The following is a 17,560-nucleotide window of genomic DNA, read 5'->3' as shown; positions in this document are numbered from 1 at the left end:
CTTTGCAGATGTGTTCTAGTTCTCCAGTGCAGACTGGCATCACGTAGATAGTAGTACTTCTGTCTATATTGGTGATGTCCATGAGATTTTACAGTGGAAAGCTGTATATCTTAACTTCACAGGTCTTGCTTTTTCTAAACCTGACACTTGGCATGCTTCACATTTTGGCCTATGAAATATATAGCTAAGTACCACTTACTGCATTAAAAGAGCTAGAGTGTTTTGTTTATATGAATTGGAAACGAAAAAATGTCACTTACTTAGGATTGCCAAGGAGCCCTCCCAGGAAGAAACTAGGTTGTGATAATCCTGGCTGCCAAGCATCTTCAGCACAGTGTTGATTGCTTTGCTGCCTCTGCTTCCTCAGCAAAGCATGTTTCTCTTTTCCCTCTCCCTGAAGGCAAACATCTGTTTGGAAACTTCCGGGAAGGAATGCAAGGACTAGTTCCAGGTCAATTGTGTGAAAGCAGAAGTTCAGCTGAAGTAATGCGATCTGAAAGAGCCAGATACCACCGATGAACTTTCAGACATTGTTTTGACCTCCTCTGCCCAGTCACTTAAGTCTTGGCTGTAGTGGCAACTCACTCAGGGGTGCATCCTAAGAGAATTTCTGAGTTTTTCTGGAAGGCAAGTGGTGTTTCTAGCTTGTCTTAGTGTTTGCAGAATAGCACAAGCTAAAATGGAACAAAGGGCTCCCTTAAACACTGCAGGTTCATACTGTGCAGCTGTGCTTCTTGGGACAGTGGTGGAATTTGCTGACAAAGTTACTCGTCCTCTTTTTGTCCCTTTTCTTTCCTTCAGTACTGAAATATTCTTTCTTTTAGTTATTGTCTTTTATCCTGTAACTTCCTGGGTTCTCCTGCTCTTCTGATACTGGTGTAATTACAGCAACATCTCCATTTTGCTTTTTAGCATATGGACCTTCTCTATCCTTGCAGTTTGTCATGAGGTCCTTGAAGGACTCTGTTTTGAATGCCTGGATTGACTAAACGCAGGAAGGAGCAAAATAATGTACACAGAGAGTCTGGTGTTAGAATGAAGAAGTATTTGTAGCATAAGAAGGCTGTGTATGGACCTAGTCAGCCACAGAGTAGCTCTGGTGGCAATGAATGCAGTCTAAAACATATTTGTTTCACTTCTGTGTGCATTTTTCATTTGTCCATCTCTTAAATACCTCTGTACATATGTCAGGACTTCACATAAAGTATGTTGCACACTTTCTAACTCACAGTTTTATCTCTACTCTATTTTTGGATGGTACTTTCAAGATGTTTGTGAAGTCATCCAACTGAAAAGGCAAGGATGCAGAGGGCTGGATCACAGAGACTTAACTCTTCTCCCTTTTCAGTTTACCCTTTTTCTTTCTCCTCAGCTCCTAATATTTTCTACGTCCTAGTTAGCATTTAGTTGCTACAAGAATGCAGTTAGACTCTTTTGAGAAGACCTGTGGTTCTTTATTGTTTTCCCATTCAGTAAGAGTCTGCATTTCTTCTGTTACACTCTGCCTTATTTCCTGCCCGTGCTTCCTAACTTTTAGCAAGTAAAAATGCTTGTCAGACATCTCAGACTCTGCACTAGGAACTCCTAGAACAAATTCTGTGGTAAGTAGTTCCCCTGTGTTTTTGTGGGTTGTCCATTTCCTGAGAGCAGTATTAATTTGTGGTTGTTTCTCTAGTTGTCTATTAGTCATTCACTTTTTTGTTTAATTAATGCTAACTACCTTGATAAAACTTTCAAAGCAGGCTCCTACTGAAAAACGAAGTGTCACTTGTAAAGCAGAACTTGCAGGAGAAGCCTTGAAGAATGCAGGCGGGGCTTAACATTTTATTTTTGTCCTTAACTTGGCACTCAGTAAGTTTCAGATTTGCACAGTGCGTTCCTAATGGCTGAAATCTTGAGCCACCTTATTACTGCTGAAAGAATATAAGGTCTTTTGCCATTGTTAGGAACCCCAGCTGTGATGTGCGCTATGACTTCTTACCTTCTGAATGGATATAGGACCATGCTGACATTATTTATTTGAATCATAGGTTTCCTCATCTTTTAAAAGGGACAGGGAATGTCATGTTCTTGTACAGGGTCTTTCAAACTACTTCAGATGAAGTATAGGCCGTGATCTTAACCCCACAAAATAGTATAGGAACAAGATACCATTTTTGCTGTTGTTCTTTGTTGTTGTTGTTCTTTGGATACAGGATCAGCGAAATCTCTTTGCTGAAGTTGCACACAGTGTTGACCTCTTTAAACTACCTGTCATTTTTATCAGACAAATCTGAGAATAGTGTGAGTGGACCTGATGGCTCTAATCTACTTAAAATAAAAATTTTATTAATATAAAAAACTGAAGCTTAATCACAGCAATCTCCTGTGGTATGTCAGTTTACAATGTTGATTGCTGTATTTTCACCCAAATTAGTAGTGAGGTAGGCAAGTTGTTGGGCTTGGACCTGAGGGGTGGTGGATTGGATTTATTTTTAAAACAGTGACACAGATGAGCCCCATTAGATAAAATCCATTTTTTCAGTTATGTTTAGGAAGTCAGTGTCTGAAAGACACTGGAGTTTTGCAGTCTTCTTCAACACATGGTTTTCTGTTTCACCAAGTCTTAACTACATTTATGAATATTTTTAGCTGACCTAGATGAAAATGAGATGGTAAATCTGATTTCTGAGGTCTTTCATAATGCAGAGGATAATTTGAGGAAGCAACTTTTAGATGTTTTCCATGGTTTTTAGAGAACTATGAACATAGTGTTATCCCAAATGGAGAGCTGCTGGAAAGTGTGCTCTTGTTGATCTTCATGGTGACTATGGTGAAGAGTAACACCACTATCACTTGGAACCTTGTTATGAAGTTTGGGTATTCTGCTCTGTAGTGGAGCTTAGGAACTGCATCACACTCATTGAGCTTTATCAGTGTTAGAAAAAGTATAAAATTAATCAATTTTACAGACAAGAAAACTATGGCAACACGTTTTTACGAGAAAAATAAGAAAACATCTTGCTACTCTTTACCCTCTCTCCTATTTCACAGGGTAATTCATGTAGTTTTTCATTGCTCAGCATTATTAATTTTGAAAGGGCATTTGCTGGTATGTGTGCTAGAAGGAGGATTTTGGAACTCCTGAAGATAGCTGGAAGGAGCAGGCCTAGGTGCATGAGAGCAGAAAAGGAGATTACCTGGAAGTAAGAAGTTTATCAGGCTGGACTGTTAAAAAGACTGGAAGTTTGTGAAATATTTCAAGTCAGTCAAGAGGAGAGGAAGATCAGAGGGAGATAATGATGAGACAGATTGGATATGGATCAAGTAAAAGAGAAACAAATGAGGGAGTTGTGTAGGACTTTGTGAGAGGGGAAACCTGTGCGCATGTGGAGAGGAAGCCACTCATAACTCCTAAGTAAATTGTGTGTGTTGTTTTAAGTATACAAAGGAGAGATGAAAGAAGCTTTAAGCAGTAGCTAAAGGCTTTGTCTTCTATATCTTCTTTCATCCATTGTCCTTCAGCTTTAGTGTTTTTACTATTGCCTGTGAAATGTGAGCTTGTTTGCCTGTTGGTGCTTGGGTAGAGCAGGCTGAATGGGGTTAGAGTTTGTAAGTAACTATCCTGATTGTTGGGTGCATTTTTTTTATAGTGCCATTTAAGTGGAATGGGAACAAGCCATCAAGAAAGATCGTAGCTGGCTGCAGAAACTTTGTAGAGTTTATTTGACTTTGCTTCCTTTTAAATTACTGGATTTTTCTACAAGGTTTATTTTTCCAGGGTTTCTGTTGAAGTTACTGAGACAGTTAAACTACACAACTGTGATGAACCACTTGGAAAGTGTAGTGACAGACTCCTGCTCACAACAGATATTTATGCAGATAGTAATTTTGCCATTTTGGCAAATTTGCCAAATTTGCCAATTTGGCAGCAGACTGTCTTGTGTCTTGCTATAGGAGTGGGTGTTTCCCTTCCCCATCAATTAACATTCTTCTTAACATGTTGATTTGTCCTACTCCTAAAACTGTAGAATTCAAGAGCTAAGATGGTCTTTCTTCTTGATATCTACAGTTTTGCTTTCCCAGTGATCTGCAGTAACTTGTGGCAAAATTCTGTTGAAGACTTTGGAAAAATATATTTGATCAAAGGCTTAGTGGTAACTAGGCAGGCTTGTCTGAAGTAAGTAATGGGTGTATCAAAGAACTGATTCCACCCATTCTGATCAACAGAAGTTGTAAGCATTATCTGTTATACCAAAAAACTCTTCTGTATCTCAATTAAAAGGAGTGTTTTATGTTTTCAGCCAGGTTTTGGTAAACACACTTGTGTGGATGAGCAAGGAAGGCTTTCCTGTTATGATACATATGTAAAGAAAATTCAAAGCAACAACAAAAAAAAACAAACCTTAATCTTCTTCTTTGGACATTTTATGGTGGAGAGTAAATTCCAGAATTAGTGTAGCTGAATGATTTATCCTTGCAAATTTAACTGTGATGTATTACTTCTTATTCTTGCTCCATTCACTAAGTATCCTGCCGTCTGTGACAGGCAATGTTTCTCAGTTGTTTGTTAGAAGTTGATGGTGTTCACAGAGTCTAAGTTGGCACTTGATGTATGAACTATTGCTTGGTGTAGTCTGAAGAACAGAAAGGATGTTGTAAGTCAACAGTTTCCTTTAGAAGTGGAGATAATATTTTAAATCTGTTTCACAAGTGATGTGGTAGATGAGCAGATACTTCAAACAGTGCTGGGATACCCACAGTGTTGGGGACTTTGAGAAGGCACAGATTGGTTGAAGGAGAGCTGTTGTGTTTATCAAATACATTCTTTTGGATTGTTTACCAAAGCTGAAAACCCATGTGGAAATGAGCCATGTCTGAACTATATCAAACCTGATCAGTGAATTGAATCAACAAGTGATGCGTTCCCAACTGCCATCTTAAATGCAACGTTGGAAATAAACATACACTGTATAATGGATTAGTGAATATTGTCTTCCTCCTTTTCTCTCAGATAATTTCAGACCTCGAGTCTTGGAATGATGAGCTCTCTCAACAGATGAATGACTTTGACACTGAAGATCTTACAATCGCAGAACAAAGGCTCCAACATCATGCAGACAAAGCCCTGACCATGAATAATTTGACCTTTGATGTCATCCACCAAGGACAGGATCTGCTGCAGTATGTCAACGAAGTGCAGGCATCTGGTAGGATGGCTTCTTCATAAGGTTATATAAGATCTTCCCAGTTGACTTTCTATGGAATGTCTAAAAATCGTAGATGTGCTGGTTAAATGTAAACTGGAGAGATGCAGATATTGCTTTTTTTTTTCTTTGGACTCAAATCATTTGGTAGCATTGGTGAATTTATGTTGTCATTATGCTGTGCAGTTGTTAAGTAGGAGTTGGCAACACCTGAAAAAGTTTACTTTTCTAAAAAACAGAGTCCACGCAGGAAGTAATTAAAATTAGAGTAAATGATAAGGAGTTAAGCAGAGCAATTTCACAAAGTTATAATTTTCAGCAAATCTTCCTTTCTGATTTGTTGCAGTCCTTCAACTGATGTTCTTTACCTGTATTCAGTTACCTAGGCTAAATCTCAGGCTTTTTAAAATAAATTAAAAAAAAAGTAGTAATAATAATTTGATATTTTCAAAACTGTGCAAAAAACCCCCTGTGCTTATTTAAGCAAATGCTCAAGGTTACATTTTGAGAGGGAACTGGAAAAGTAAGTTTACAGCAGTTGAAATGGCCTTGTATGTCTTGGAAAGCCTTAACTCTATTATAAACGATTGTCTGCTAACAGGTGTTGAGCTGCTTTGCGACAGGGACGTAGACATGGCAACTCGTGTTCAGGATCTGCTGGAGTTTCTCCATGAGAAGCAGCAGGAGCTGGATGTAGCGGCCGAGCAGCACCGCAAGCACTTGGAGCAGTGCGTGCAGCTGCGCCATCTGCAGGCGGAGGTCAAGCAGGTACGAAGTCGTTGTGCCCGAAGCTGGGGCAGCAAGGGTGTTTTCATACCTCTTGGAAGTGTAATCCTGTAAGTAGAAATGAAGAATAACTTACATAAAGTCTTGCATTTGGAGAAAGGAAGGAACGACTTTGATTTGAAAATCTAAAGAAATTTCATCCAGTGTTAATGTTGAAGTGATTTTTTCAATTTGCATTAATGATCCCTATTTGTATGTGGATATAAGTCACGTATTTGAATTTCAGCTTATTGTTATGTAGATGGGATACTATCTTTTTATCAAAGATTATAACAAGATCTTCATTTGATTTTTCTTTCGATTTTGGTTTGGTTTGGGTTTTTTTGCTGCCAAAACTGACGCTACTGCTATTGTATTCTCACACTTTACATAAATATAGCTTTGTAGTCATGTCAGATTGGTGGATTGGGACACTACAGGAATTTTTCTACAGAGCTCATCCCTCAAGTTATCGTAGTAATACCAGAAAACTCTCTTTCTGGCTTCATTTTTGCTTGCATACTTGCAAGGAGTCTTCAGTACTCAGTAGAGGAACTTTAAGTGTAGTTATGTTACAGTTCAGATTGGTTTCTGTGATAGGTTACCTATATGCATAGGTTTACTGTGAGCACAAAAAAGCAGATAAAAACATCCAGTGATACTTCTCCCTCAACTAAGTACCAGTTCTGCTTTGTGGCATTGAATTTTTGTGCATCAAGCCTCAAGGCTAGAAGGAAAAAAAATAGGACCAGAAGACAAACAAATTTAAAGAAATCCTACAAAGAATTTTCTTTGTCAACCTGATATGTAATAGGTGGAGAGATGGTAAAAACAGACCAAAAATTACTGTGAAAACCTCAAAAGACAGGAGGAGAAAAGGATGCTCACCAAAGTAATGAAGGGACAGCTGTATGTAGAAGAAGCAATGTGGAAAGGAAAATGACACTTTATACAGGATAGGGACATAAAAGTAGAAACAGAGAAATAGTTGAGAGCATCTGACTCAGCCTGAACTTCACTTGCATTTTCCAGCCAAACCTGAGATATATAGCTACTGGATTATTTATTACTGCAAGTACTCCCATATACTCACTTAGTAGAATGAATGCTTTGAGTGCCTTAACATGCAGCATCTACATGGCTCAGATTCTTTGTTTTGATTATAGTATATGTTCTTGGATGCACCTATGTGTTTATATGTTTAGAGCAGTGTAGTCCAAGCTTGAATCCTCAGGAATACTTTGGGATGCCTTGGATTCACACATTCAGATCTTATGTCTTGGTGCATACACAGTCCACAGTGTTTGAGTGTCTTCAAGAATACTGTTCAGGATGAGTATGCTGGCACTCCATATAGTGCCATATGGATATGAAAACTTCAGTTCAGCTGAAACAGGTGTGTCTCATGATCATGATCAGTTAGAGTAAAATCACTTTAAGAAACGAAACTTAAATTAAGCATTTACTAATACAGCCACTCTTTCAAGTGTTCCAAATTCTCTGTTTCATTTCCACAATTTTGCTGTTGGTCTATTGATGCTTTCCTAACCTGCTGAAGAGTAGGAGAGGAAAAGATGTGTGGAGTGTGTGGTCCGCTCCAACAGTGAGGTGATGGGAGTGTGCCAATAAACAGTAGAAGATAGCAGCCTTGGGAAGGAAAACAGGCTCGCTGCTTACTGGAGCTTATATTAGCCCTTTAAGTCAGAGCAGAGGGGAAGAGGAAGGGCAAGGAGAAAGTACTGGCAATAATTTCCTTCATGCAAATCCCACCTGCATTTCCATCCTAATCTGCAGCAAGCAGGAGTGTTAATCAGTGTGTTTGAAGTAGCAAGTTCTGTGTTAGCTATCTGCTGTGTGTGATAGTATGCCAAGTCAAGTGGCATGAATTAGTGCTTAAACATTAGTGTTTAAACATTCTACTTCTTTGTAAATTTTCTAGAGAAGGCCAAATGCATTTTAACACAAAAGCTGTGTGTTTTGTCATACTATAGCTGGAAGAATTAATTTTTAATATAGAAATCTAGCTTAGAAATGTTTTTATAAGAAAAAGCAGAAATTAAGAAACGATTTAAAAAATTTGCCTGTTGTGTTCTTCGAGACAAGTCAGTTCCCCTGAGTTTAGTTTCTGACTGTTGGACCTATATAGTTCCTAGGAATTTTCCCCTTTTCTTGCTCCTGATGCCTGCCTTGGCTTGTTTCCTTGAGTGCTAGCAACTCCTAGGTGTCTTAAGTAGACTCCCAGTATTTTTCATGACCCTCTTTGCCCTGTGCTGTGATCTGGAAGCCTTTCCTTGCATAAGAAAAGGCCAGAAGCTTATGTTTGTAGATAGAAAATCTGGTGTTGGAGCAGAGATTATGCTTTTGCTTTTGAAGATGAAGCAAAATGAAAATGGAAAAGATACTTACATTTATTGGAAAACATCAAATTGCAGTATAAGATGGTCTTGATGCACTTGATGCAGAATTGTGCTGCACATTGGATATGCATCTTATTAGAGACAAATACAGAGCATGGTGTACTTGCAGAAATAATCAGCTGAACAAACATAGCACGGGACAACAATTTTGCAGAAGAGTTCACAGACAACAGTGAATAACCTGAATTATGCCCAGCTTTACTCAGGAATTGAAAGTTTTTGACTGGAGTGATAGTTATCAGCTGGAGAGAGCTCATAAAAGATTAGTGAGAAAAATTAGGAAGCTAAGCTCATACGGGAGTGGTTGAAGACTCTGGGGTCAATGACGAGTGGTGCCTAGAGGAAAGTAGAATAACTTTCTTGAGGGAAAGGAGACGGAGAGAAAAAAATGATGCTGAAGGCGATAAAACGTAATTGTATTATTGTTTTTTGTAGACAGGATAAACCAGGTGAGCTACAATTTAAGCAGGAGAGATTCGAAAGTTAGACATTAGGAAGAAGACTCATGATAAAAATGTCTGGTGAAAGTGTGGGATGCCTGTTACTGAAATTCCAAATAATGAAAAGGCACGGAGGGAGAGGCCTTAAGGTTACACATGCTGTCAACAAGGAATGCGCTGTATGGTTTTTTGAGGTTTCTCTCCACCATGGAATTCTTCTGCATTTAGTGCACAAGTCAGGAAGGCACTTGCTGAAAATCAAATATCTTCAAGCAACAAGAAAACACACAACAGTCACATTTTTCTCAACAGTATTTGGAATTATTTTCTTTCTTTTCACTAAGCTGCATGCCCTCAATTTTTGTTACTGACTCTGGCTCTTCAGCAAATATTTGTAATTCGATCCTGTTTTCCAGAGGTCATTCAGAAAACACAACCTTGCTTCAGTAAAAACTGAAATCACGAACATGTTATGGTTGACTGAAAGACACAAGTTGTCAGCTAAGTGAAGCAGGCACTTTATTGTAGTGAATGTCATTGTGTTATATTGAATGTATAATTGACTGTGAGAATATAAGTAGTAAACTATTTAGTCAACAATTTAAGAACCATGTTTGTCCATAAATGTTTTTGTCAGTGATGCTTTTCTTGCTAACTGGCAGCAGAACTGTGCATTTCAAGGTCTTTTCCTTTGTTACAGGTCTTGGGCTGGATCCGCAATGGGGAGTCCATGTTAAACGCTGGCCTTATCACTGCTAGCTCTTTGCAAGAGGCAGAACAGTTACAGAGGGAACACGAGCAGTTTCAACATGCAATAGAGGTAAAAGCACTGTTTCAGTGACTGTCACCTAGAATTTCTGTGTTGCATATCATTGCACTACGGAGATGTAAGGGATGTTTCCCCTTTCTATTGCAAAAATATAATGCTAATTATTAATGTTGAGAATAAACGAAGCTGCACACATCAGTGTTATGTATTCTGATTTTAGAAAATCAAAATGTGTGTGTATTCTGATATGGTCTTCTAATGTTTCCATTTTTGTTCAGATTTTACTGAAATTTGTGTATGGCCATGTGTCCTCCCCCCTGCCTTGATTTCAAAGTAAATGTATTGGATTGGTCATCTGAACAAAAATTATGCAGAGCTCTTAATCAGTGGAACATGGTTTTAGTCATTTGTATGCACTGTTGAGGGACTTGTGCTGACATTGATTGGATATAATGTTCTTTTTAAAGAACTTTAGCTGAAAATATAATGTTCTGGTTGTTTGGAAAATTATTCTTGTAGTCTTGTAGTAATTGTTTCATGTTCTGCAATTTTTATGAAGTTCTGTGTTTTACTCTCTGTTTTTTACAGTTTGAGCTACGTGTACCCTCATTTTGAGAACTTTGGTAACTTTTAAGTATAAAAATCATATGACCTTTGGGTTTTCACCAATTTAAGGATAGGTGATGAGAAACATTGAATTCTGTGGTTTTTGGGTCACTCTGGATTCAGATATAATCATGCTTAGTATAGTTTAATGCTGAAGAATTTAGGCAAGTGTATGTTTACACAGAGAACTAAAAGGAAAACTTTGCTGGTAATGAAGCTCTACGTGCTTGCACCTTTAATACTAATGCACAATAGTCTGCCTTAAAGCTTTGTGGATAGAAATAGCAATCAAGTCGAAATAAGATAAATCGTTTCCATCTCTATTTTTTCCCTCATCCTCAGATTGAAGGAAAAGAAAATCAACTTGGAATTCATGATTGTAGAGAAATTTGTGACATAAATATGAGATGTGTGACTGAATATTATGCAGTAGTTTCCATTATAGGCAGCTAATCACTGTTGATTTACTGATTAATCTCCATAGGATTTATTTTCTTTCTGTTGGCATAGTGAAGTTGTACAATGACTAATATTAAGCAGTTCTATTTAGTTTATGAGTGTATGTGTATAGAAGTGTCACTGACAGAGTGGAAATGTGAGCCTTTGCAGTCTTCAAGAAAATGAACTCAATTGCCCTGCTGAACTCCTGAATTCCACCTCTTTTCAGAAAACACATCAAAGTGCCCTTCAGGTTCAGCAGAAAGCAGAAGCAATGCTGCAGGCTAATCACTATGACATGGATATGATCAGGGAGTGTGCAGAAAAGGTTGCTTCCCATTGGCAACAACTGATGCTCAAGATGGAGGATCGTCTCAAGCTTGTGAATGCCTCTGTTGCCTTCTATAAAACTTCTGAACAGGTACAGAAATGCTATTTGATCCGTTAGCTTTGGTTAATTCTTCACTGTGGCATAAAGCAGCACTATCTAGAAGACTTAGTTAACTAGATTTGGTTATATTCACTTTTATTTACTCATTTATTACAAAAAATGCAAACAGCAAATTATTTTCCTGGCTGCCTTAGGAACACAAACCATATGTTTCTAAATAAACAGTACACAAAATGTAGTAACTATTAATGGACTACAGTATTTGGTCAGGGTATGTTTGCTTCAGTTAGCAAAATTCGAAGAAGGTACATTACCAAGTGCAAAGTGCAGTGGTTATTAGTGAAGATTCAAATCTCAGTCAACCTCTCCTGTCTCTCTCTCCTTTAACATTCTTCAGACTCTTAATGGAAGAAAGGCTTGTAAAACGTTTCCAAAATGAAATACACTGTATGAGTGTTTAATTGAGTTTCTGTTTGTATCAAGATATTGCTTAAACCATAAGCAAGTTGCACGGAGGTTTAAAGGAGGTATTTCAGATGATTGTTGTGGTTTTTTGTATGAAAGTTAGAGAAGAATCAATTTAATTTGATTAGTCAGCAGATCAGTTAGTGAGGAGGTTGCTAAGGCTGCTTCCTCTGTAATAATGTTTGATGTTCATCCTGTACTGCACAGATAGAGAGATAGGAGAAAATCAGCTTCATTAGAAAGAGCCTCTACAGCAAATGCACTTAGGAAGGCCAACACTTGTAAAAGTAAGTTTGTTGCCTTCCTTTAAATCCCAGTTAGAACATGTTTGAATCTAAGTTATGTGTATAGGGTAGATTGGTTTTCAGATTCTTTTTTCTTGCATTAGGAATGAATTAGGAATTTTTGTTGTGCTGAATGATACGTGAGTTGAACTCCTTCTGCCTGATAGGTGTGCAGTGTTTTGGAAAGCCTGGAGCAAGAGTATAAGCGGGAAGAAGACTGGTGTGGGGGAGCAGACAAGCTGGGTCCCAACTCCGAAACAGATCATGTTACCCCCATGATAAGCAAACACTTGGAACAGAAGGAGGCATTCCTAAAGGTATGTTTTTTCACTTTTCATTGTTTTCTGTGTCTTAGAAAACTCACAATTATGGTGCTGAAATGTATGCAGTAAGCAACAGTGCAGTGCCCAGTTAAAAGCTAGCTATATGTCCAGAGCTGCAAAGATGTCAGAAGTGGCATGATAACTGCTTCTGATGGTGATTAGGAGAACATAGCCAAGTTCATGATATTGTAGCCAGTTTTATAAAAGTATTTCCTGCTGAACTTCAGTAGGTGTCAGGTCTCCCACTGTGACTGAAGTGGAATTGAGAATCACTGCTTTGAGTAACTGTCATTCTAAAAAAAAATACTTAAAAGCTGCTGCGTTAGAAAAGGAGTGACAGTTATATAGTGTTACAGCTGCCTGTGCAACTCTTGTATGTACTTGAACTACCAGTACAAAAGGAGAAAATTGCTAGACAAGCATCTGGGAATAGTTGGCTGTTCTCTAATAACCTACAGATAAGTGAAAGGTTTTCAGTCTGTCTAATGTTCTAATGAAGGGGCTATTAATCATGCTGAGTAAAAGTCTAATGGATGCTTGTAAAGCAGCATAACTAAGCCTACAACCAAAGTCTTTTTCCTAGTGTCATCTTGGAAGATTTCACAGTATATAACTCAGTTTTTTGAAAGTTTTTTTGTTCTCAATGAATGGATGGTAACATTAAAAAATACACTAACTTAGCTCCAAGTATGCTACCAAATATATCTTTCAGCTGCTGGCATGTGATTTTTCCAGTATTGTGTTAAAATAATTTGAGAAATGACTTAATATCTTCATTACTGGATATAACTATGCAACATTTATCTAACCTTTTAAAACTGTGTTTCATGTTGTGCTTTTTAGAAATAAAACAGTCAGGCCACGTATAGTACTTGGTGTATATTAAGATGAAGAAGGCAGCTGAGCTGAGTGAGGACTGAAAGTTCTCAAGGCCTTTAAAGGGCATGTCTTCATATCTGAGCACTTTTGGTTTCACTTCAGCAGAGCCATCGTTTATTGTCTAAAAAATTGGTGGATGTTAAGCATATCCAGGTGATGTCAGAAGCACGTGCACTCTGTTTATGCAGTAAATCATTTCAAGTGGCAGATACACAAAACAAACTTCTCTGTGATATCTGAGTCATGCTGAAAGCTCTAGAGGTAATTGCTTTTAGGCTCTTCAGATAAAAATTGTTTATTTTGTTTGTAAGTAAGGATTAACTGCTGTTTGTTGGGGAAATGGTTTTACTGGTTAGCTTGACTTATTTGTAGGAGAACTTAAAAAGCAGCACTTTTTAAAAGTGTAGAGAGTGAGATATGCACAAAAAGGAGGAGAGGGAGAGAGGAAGGTCCTTCATATCTTTCTGGTTTTCTACATGTGCATCTTCAAAGAAAGTAATACTGCTGACTCTCTAGGCTTGCACGCTGGCCCGGAGGAATGCTGATGTTTTCCTGAAATACCTGCACAGGAATAGCGTAAACATGCCAGGGATGGTGACACACATCAAGGCACCTGAACAGCAAGTCAAAAGTAAGGGGTTTCTTCTTTTTCTCTCTAAAGAGTCTGATCCCCATATGCTGCGGTGTGTTTGGTGATGGGGGACTGATGCCTGCACAAGTGGAAGTGGTTCTGTCAGGCTTTGCATGAAGTAACTAAAATTGTTCTCACACTTGCAAAGAGTTTCCGGTCATCAAATTCTCGTATACTCACATTAATTTGCTCTGAATTTATCCCTTCTTACGTGTAATCTTCTTGCAATATTTCCTATCAGCATCATGTTCAAATTTCATGTGCAGGTAAGTAGTAGCAATGGTGATGCAGGAAAGAGCCATTACGTGAAGCCTGGCTTTTGTTAGGGGTAATTCAGCATAGTGTAACATTGAGGTGTAACTTGTGTTGTGGGGAAAGGAGTTGAGAAATCTTCAAGGGAGAAAGTGGCAAAAGTGCAAAAATTGATAGGATATGCATAAGTGATGGATGAGGTAGGAAGAACAGAGATTGGAGAGAGATATTCAGTAATAAATGCTACACTTTAATCACTTATATGCTAGTTGTGTTCTGCTTGATGCATTTTGAAACTATGGCTCAGGCCATGCTATGGACTCAGAAACAGAGAAATCTAGTTGTCTTAATTGCTGCTCGCAGCTACCTAAAGAGGAGTTGCACAGAAGATGGAGCCAAACTCAGAAGAAACAGTTGCAGAAAGGAAATATCAGAATGCCTATAAGGAAAAAATGTTACAACAAGAGTGAGAAAGCACTGAGTAGAACAGGTAGTCTAGAGAGGTAGTGGAATCTTTGTCTCTGCAAATTTTTAATTGCTTCAAAGATGAGATTGGAGTAGATGACTTCCAGACATCACTTTCGTGCTAAATCATTTTGTTATTCTACCAGAAAAGGACACGTGGTCACTTCTTTTTCCTAGAACAGGAAAACAGTTTGTGTTAAGCTTATCCATGTATCTCAATGGTGCTCAAATTGAAAATCTCCCTCTGTTGAATTTTTCCTTTTAGAGAGATAATAGTATATTGGATATTTCTAGGGAAATAATCGGATTGTGAGAGTTGAAGCTTTCACATGCAGATAAGGCAAAGGATTACCCCATCCCCAAGATACCACCATTTAGAGAACTCTGTAAGACAAAACCTCTGCAGACATGCAGACTATATTAAAAAACAGAAAATTGTGGCAGACGTGTCTTAGCTCTTCTAGTACTAGTAAACAAAACTGAAGCAAATAGGAAGCAGTAAGTTGTAGCTACAGTGTTTCTTGAGAGTAAGAAAAAAATCTTAGGATTTGTAGACAGACTTCTATAGGATGCAGTTCCAAAAGTGGTTTGTGCAGAAATAGCCACTCTGTTAGAGATAAATGTGTTCAAATGAGAAAAAGGTAGGAAAGTCTTTGCTAATGTCCTTAAAAAAAATATTTCAGAATGAGAGTGTTGTGTATGTTCTGTGTACATTTACAATCCTAGATGAATGATGTATGTTTAAAACGTCTGTGATGAATTTTTTTTAAAAATACAAAAGCAAAAAAAGTTCCCAAGTAGGAAAAAAATCAATGATGTGCTCTTGCTCTTCCACTCTTTACCCCCCAAAACCATGTAATAAAATTCTGAGAACTAAAGCTTCTGAGAGTTGAGATAAAACTAGCAAGGCTTTCTTTGTTTGGGATCTTAATGGTATAGTGGTAGCTGATCAAGTGATTTGGAAGTTCACTCTGCTATTCCTGTTCAGCCAGGTAAGTAAGTAAAATAAAAGTCTTTTTTTAATCTACTTTCTAAACAGATGGAGAATTCTTAAAAAGAATTAAGCATTTGTTTCATCTTGGAAAAATACATTGCGCGTTAGTTCTGCAGGATCATTACATGCTCTTGTACTCAGATGTGTTCTTGAAATTACATATAGACTGTGGTCAGTACATTCAGGCATTAGAACAGTTAATAAAGTGGAGTAGCCTTTGAATTTCTGCAAAACTGCTGAACAAAAAAAGAAAAGGAAAAAGATTACAAAACATCGCGTACCTTATTCAGTGGCACACTTGATCCTTATTCCAAGATGCATACTAAGGTATCTAGAAAAGAATTCTTTTTTTAATCTAAACAAAGTTTATCTAAACACATTCTTCATAGAAAACTAGTCACAATAGATACTGAACTCTGAAAGTTGTCATTCTGTCCCTTCATACCAGTGCAAATAATTTTCTTGACATGTAGTTATAGCAACTCAAATTCTGTATCAGACGCCCTGCCAAAGCCAATTTTTAGGAAGCAGTTGTAGCCTGAGACTTTGTTATGGCAGATGAATTCAGTGACAATTGCTGGAAGCTCAGAAACGGATCATCTTCATCTTTACTGCTGCTGCTAATTTTATGTGCTTCTTTCTTACCTCTGCTACACAGGCTGCAGCTGAACATTCATGATTGGATTGGTTGATGAGGGAACTTTTGTCTAGAGGTGATTATATTTTTAGATAGAGAGTGCAGGATGTGTAGAGACAGGCTCTGAGAGATTTCAGCTGGTAAGAACCTGAAGAATAAGCTGAAAACTTAGGAACTAACTTAGTTTTGCAACAAATGTTGGAATTGTAGAAAATAACAGCAGTACTTCAGAAGCCTTGAAATAGAGTTGCTCATCTAAATCTGATATTAAATGTCTATGTTCTGTAACTTCCTATGAGTATTTTATAGAATATTTTTTCTGTTCCTTGTCAGTCCAAGAAATTAATGGTAGTAACACTAATGGGACTCAGCCAAATGTCTCTCACTGGCTTGCCATCTGCATCATGTCCTGACAGAACAAATGCTGTTCCAATTAGTTAAATTCACCTTTCTTGCTGAGTGTCAGAACTACTTCACTTGCGTCATTATCAAGATGTTTCTTTTTATATAGTGTCTAGTTGGGGGTATTATATAATATAATGACAGTCCCCCAGAAATCTAGCATATATTCTATGCAAACATTTCAGATGTGGCCTAAGGCAGAAGTGAAACAGAAAGCAGGTGAGGCAGTGTTGCTCATTGCAGATCAGCGCATGATTTGGCAAAGGGACAGATCAGTTGAGGCAAGTTTGAGGGTAGCCTGCCCAGCAAGACTTTGGCTGCAGTTACCAGATTCCAACCAAAGGCAAACTCTGGGTGATCTCGGTGCTCTGTGTCAAATGGAACCATGGTATTTCCAAGAGGGGAGGTATTGGCAGCGGTGCAGTCAGGTTTCATAATCCTTGGGGAGGCAGTGGGAGGTAATTGTAACTGGTCCCAGGTTACCCATAGGTAGAGATGCTTTTCATCTTAGGCTCCCTTTCTCTGAGTTTAACAGCTAAATGGTTGGTCTCAGAGTTGTTTGCAAGTAAGGCATGGTGGACTAGAACCTTGGGGTAGAGAGATACAGAGGTTTTGTGATACCTGGCACATGAGACTCTCCATTCAGTTCTGGAAAATATTCAACTGTGGGTGTCAGTAGAAAAACAAAAACAAGTAAAGCATGATTGTGAAGAATGAGCCTATTTTTTTTTTTTCTTTTTTTTTCTTTTTTTTTTTTTTTTTTTTTTTTTTTTTTTTTTTTTTTGTCTCTCTTTTTTTCCTTTTCTTTTTTCCCTTCTTTTTTTTTTCAATTTTTATTTTTATTTTTTAAGTCTTTTCTGTTTCTTTCAAATGTTAGAGACTTTCCCTTGGGTTTTTTTTGCACTTCTGACAGAATCACCTAGCAGAGATCTTATGTTTACCTGTTCACCGTATTCCAGCTTGCTATCTGGGTTTGCAGTAGCTACCAAATCCACTAGGGCTGCTGTTCTGAAAGAAGCAGTGGGTAAAGTGAGCTTCACAAGAAAGTGCTTTGTTTGAAATGAAAAACAATAATCATGAAAGAAGCAGAATGCAGATAAAATCTTAAGCATATTGTAAGCAAAAACCCTTTGCCATCAAAGAACTTGTAAGTCAGGTACAGGGAATTGCAGGATAACAGTAATTAACTCCTCAAAGCTGCACAGCTTCTGATACT

The 17,560-nt window shown here is 37.9% G+C and overlaps 1 protein-coding gene across 4 annotated transcripts in view; it reads left to right on the top strand.

Annotated features, from left to right (window-relative positions):
- The window catches only part of TRIO (trio Rho guanine nucleotide exchange factor), a 223,615-nt gene that overhangs the window by 115,374 nt on the left and 90,681 nt on the right, over window positions 1-17,560 (top strand). For all 4 annotated transcript variants that reach the window (XM_052704062.1, XM_052704064.1, XM_052704065.1 and 1 more), the window contains 6 exons: window positions 4,994-5,189; window positions 5,788-5,954; window positions 9,509-9,628; window positions 10,851-11,042; window positions 11,929-12,078; window positions 13,480-13,594. In XM_052704062.1, the coding sequence (XP_052560022.1) occupies window positions 4,994-5,189; window positions 5,788-5,954; window positions 9,509-9,628; window positions 10,851-11,042; window positions 11,929-12,078; window positions 13,480-13,594 (940 nt within the window). The remainder of the gene's footprint in view (window positions 1-4,993; window positions 5,190-5,787; window positions 5,955-9,508; window positions 9,629-10,850; window positions 11,043-11,928; window positions 12,079-13,479; window positions 13,595-17,560) is intronic.

Source organism: Tympanuchus pallidicinctus, unplaced genomic scaffold (genome assembly GCF_026119805.1).
Source record: "Tympanuchus pallidicinctus isolate F22 unplaced genomic scaffold, pur_lepc_1.0 scaffold5, whole genome shotgun sequence".
Taxonomy (NCBI): Eukaryota; Metazoa; Chordata; class Aves; order Galliformes; family Phasianidae; genus Tympanuchus; species Tympanuchus pallidicinctus.
This window is presented reverse-complemented; position numbering and strand designations above follow the sequence as displayed.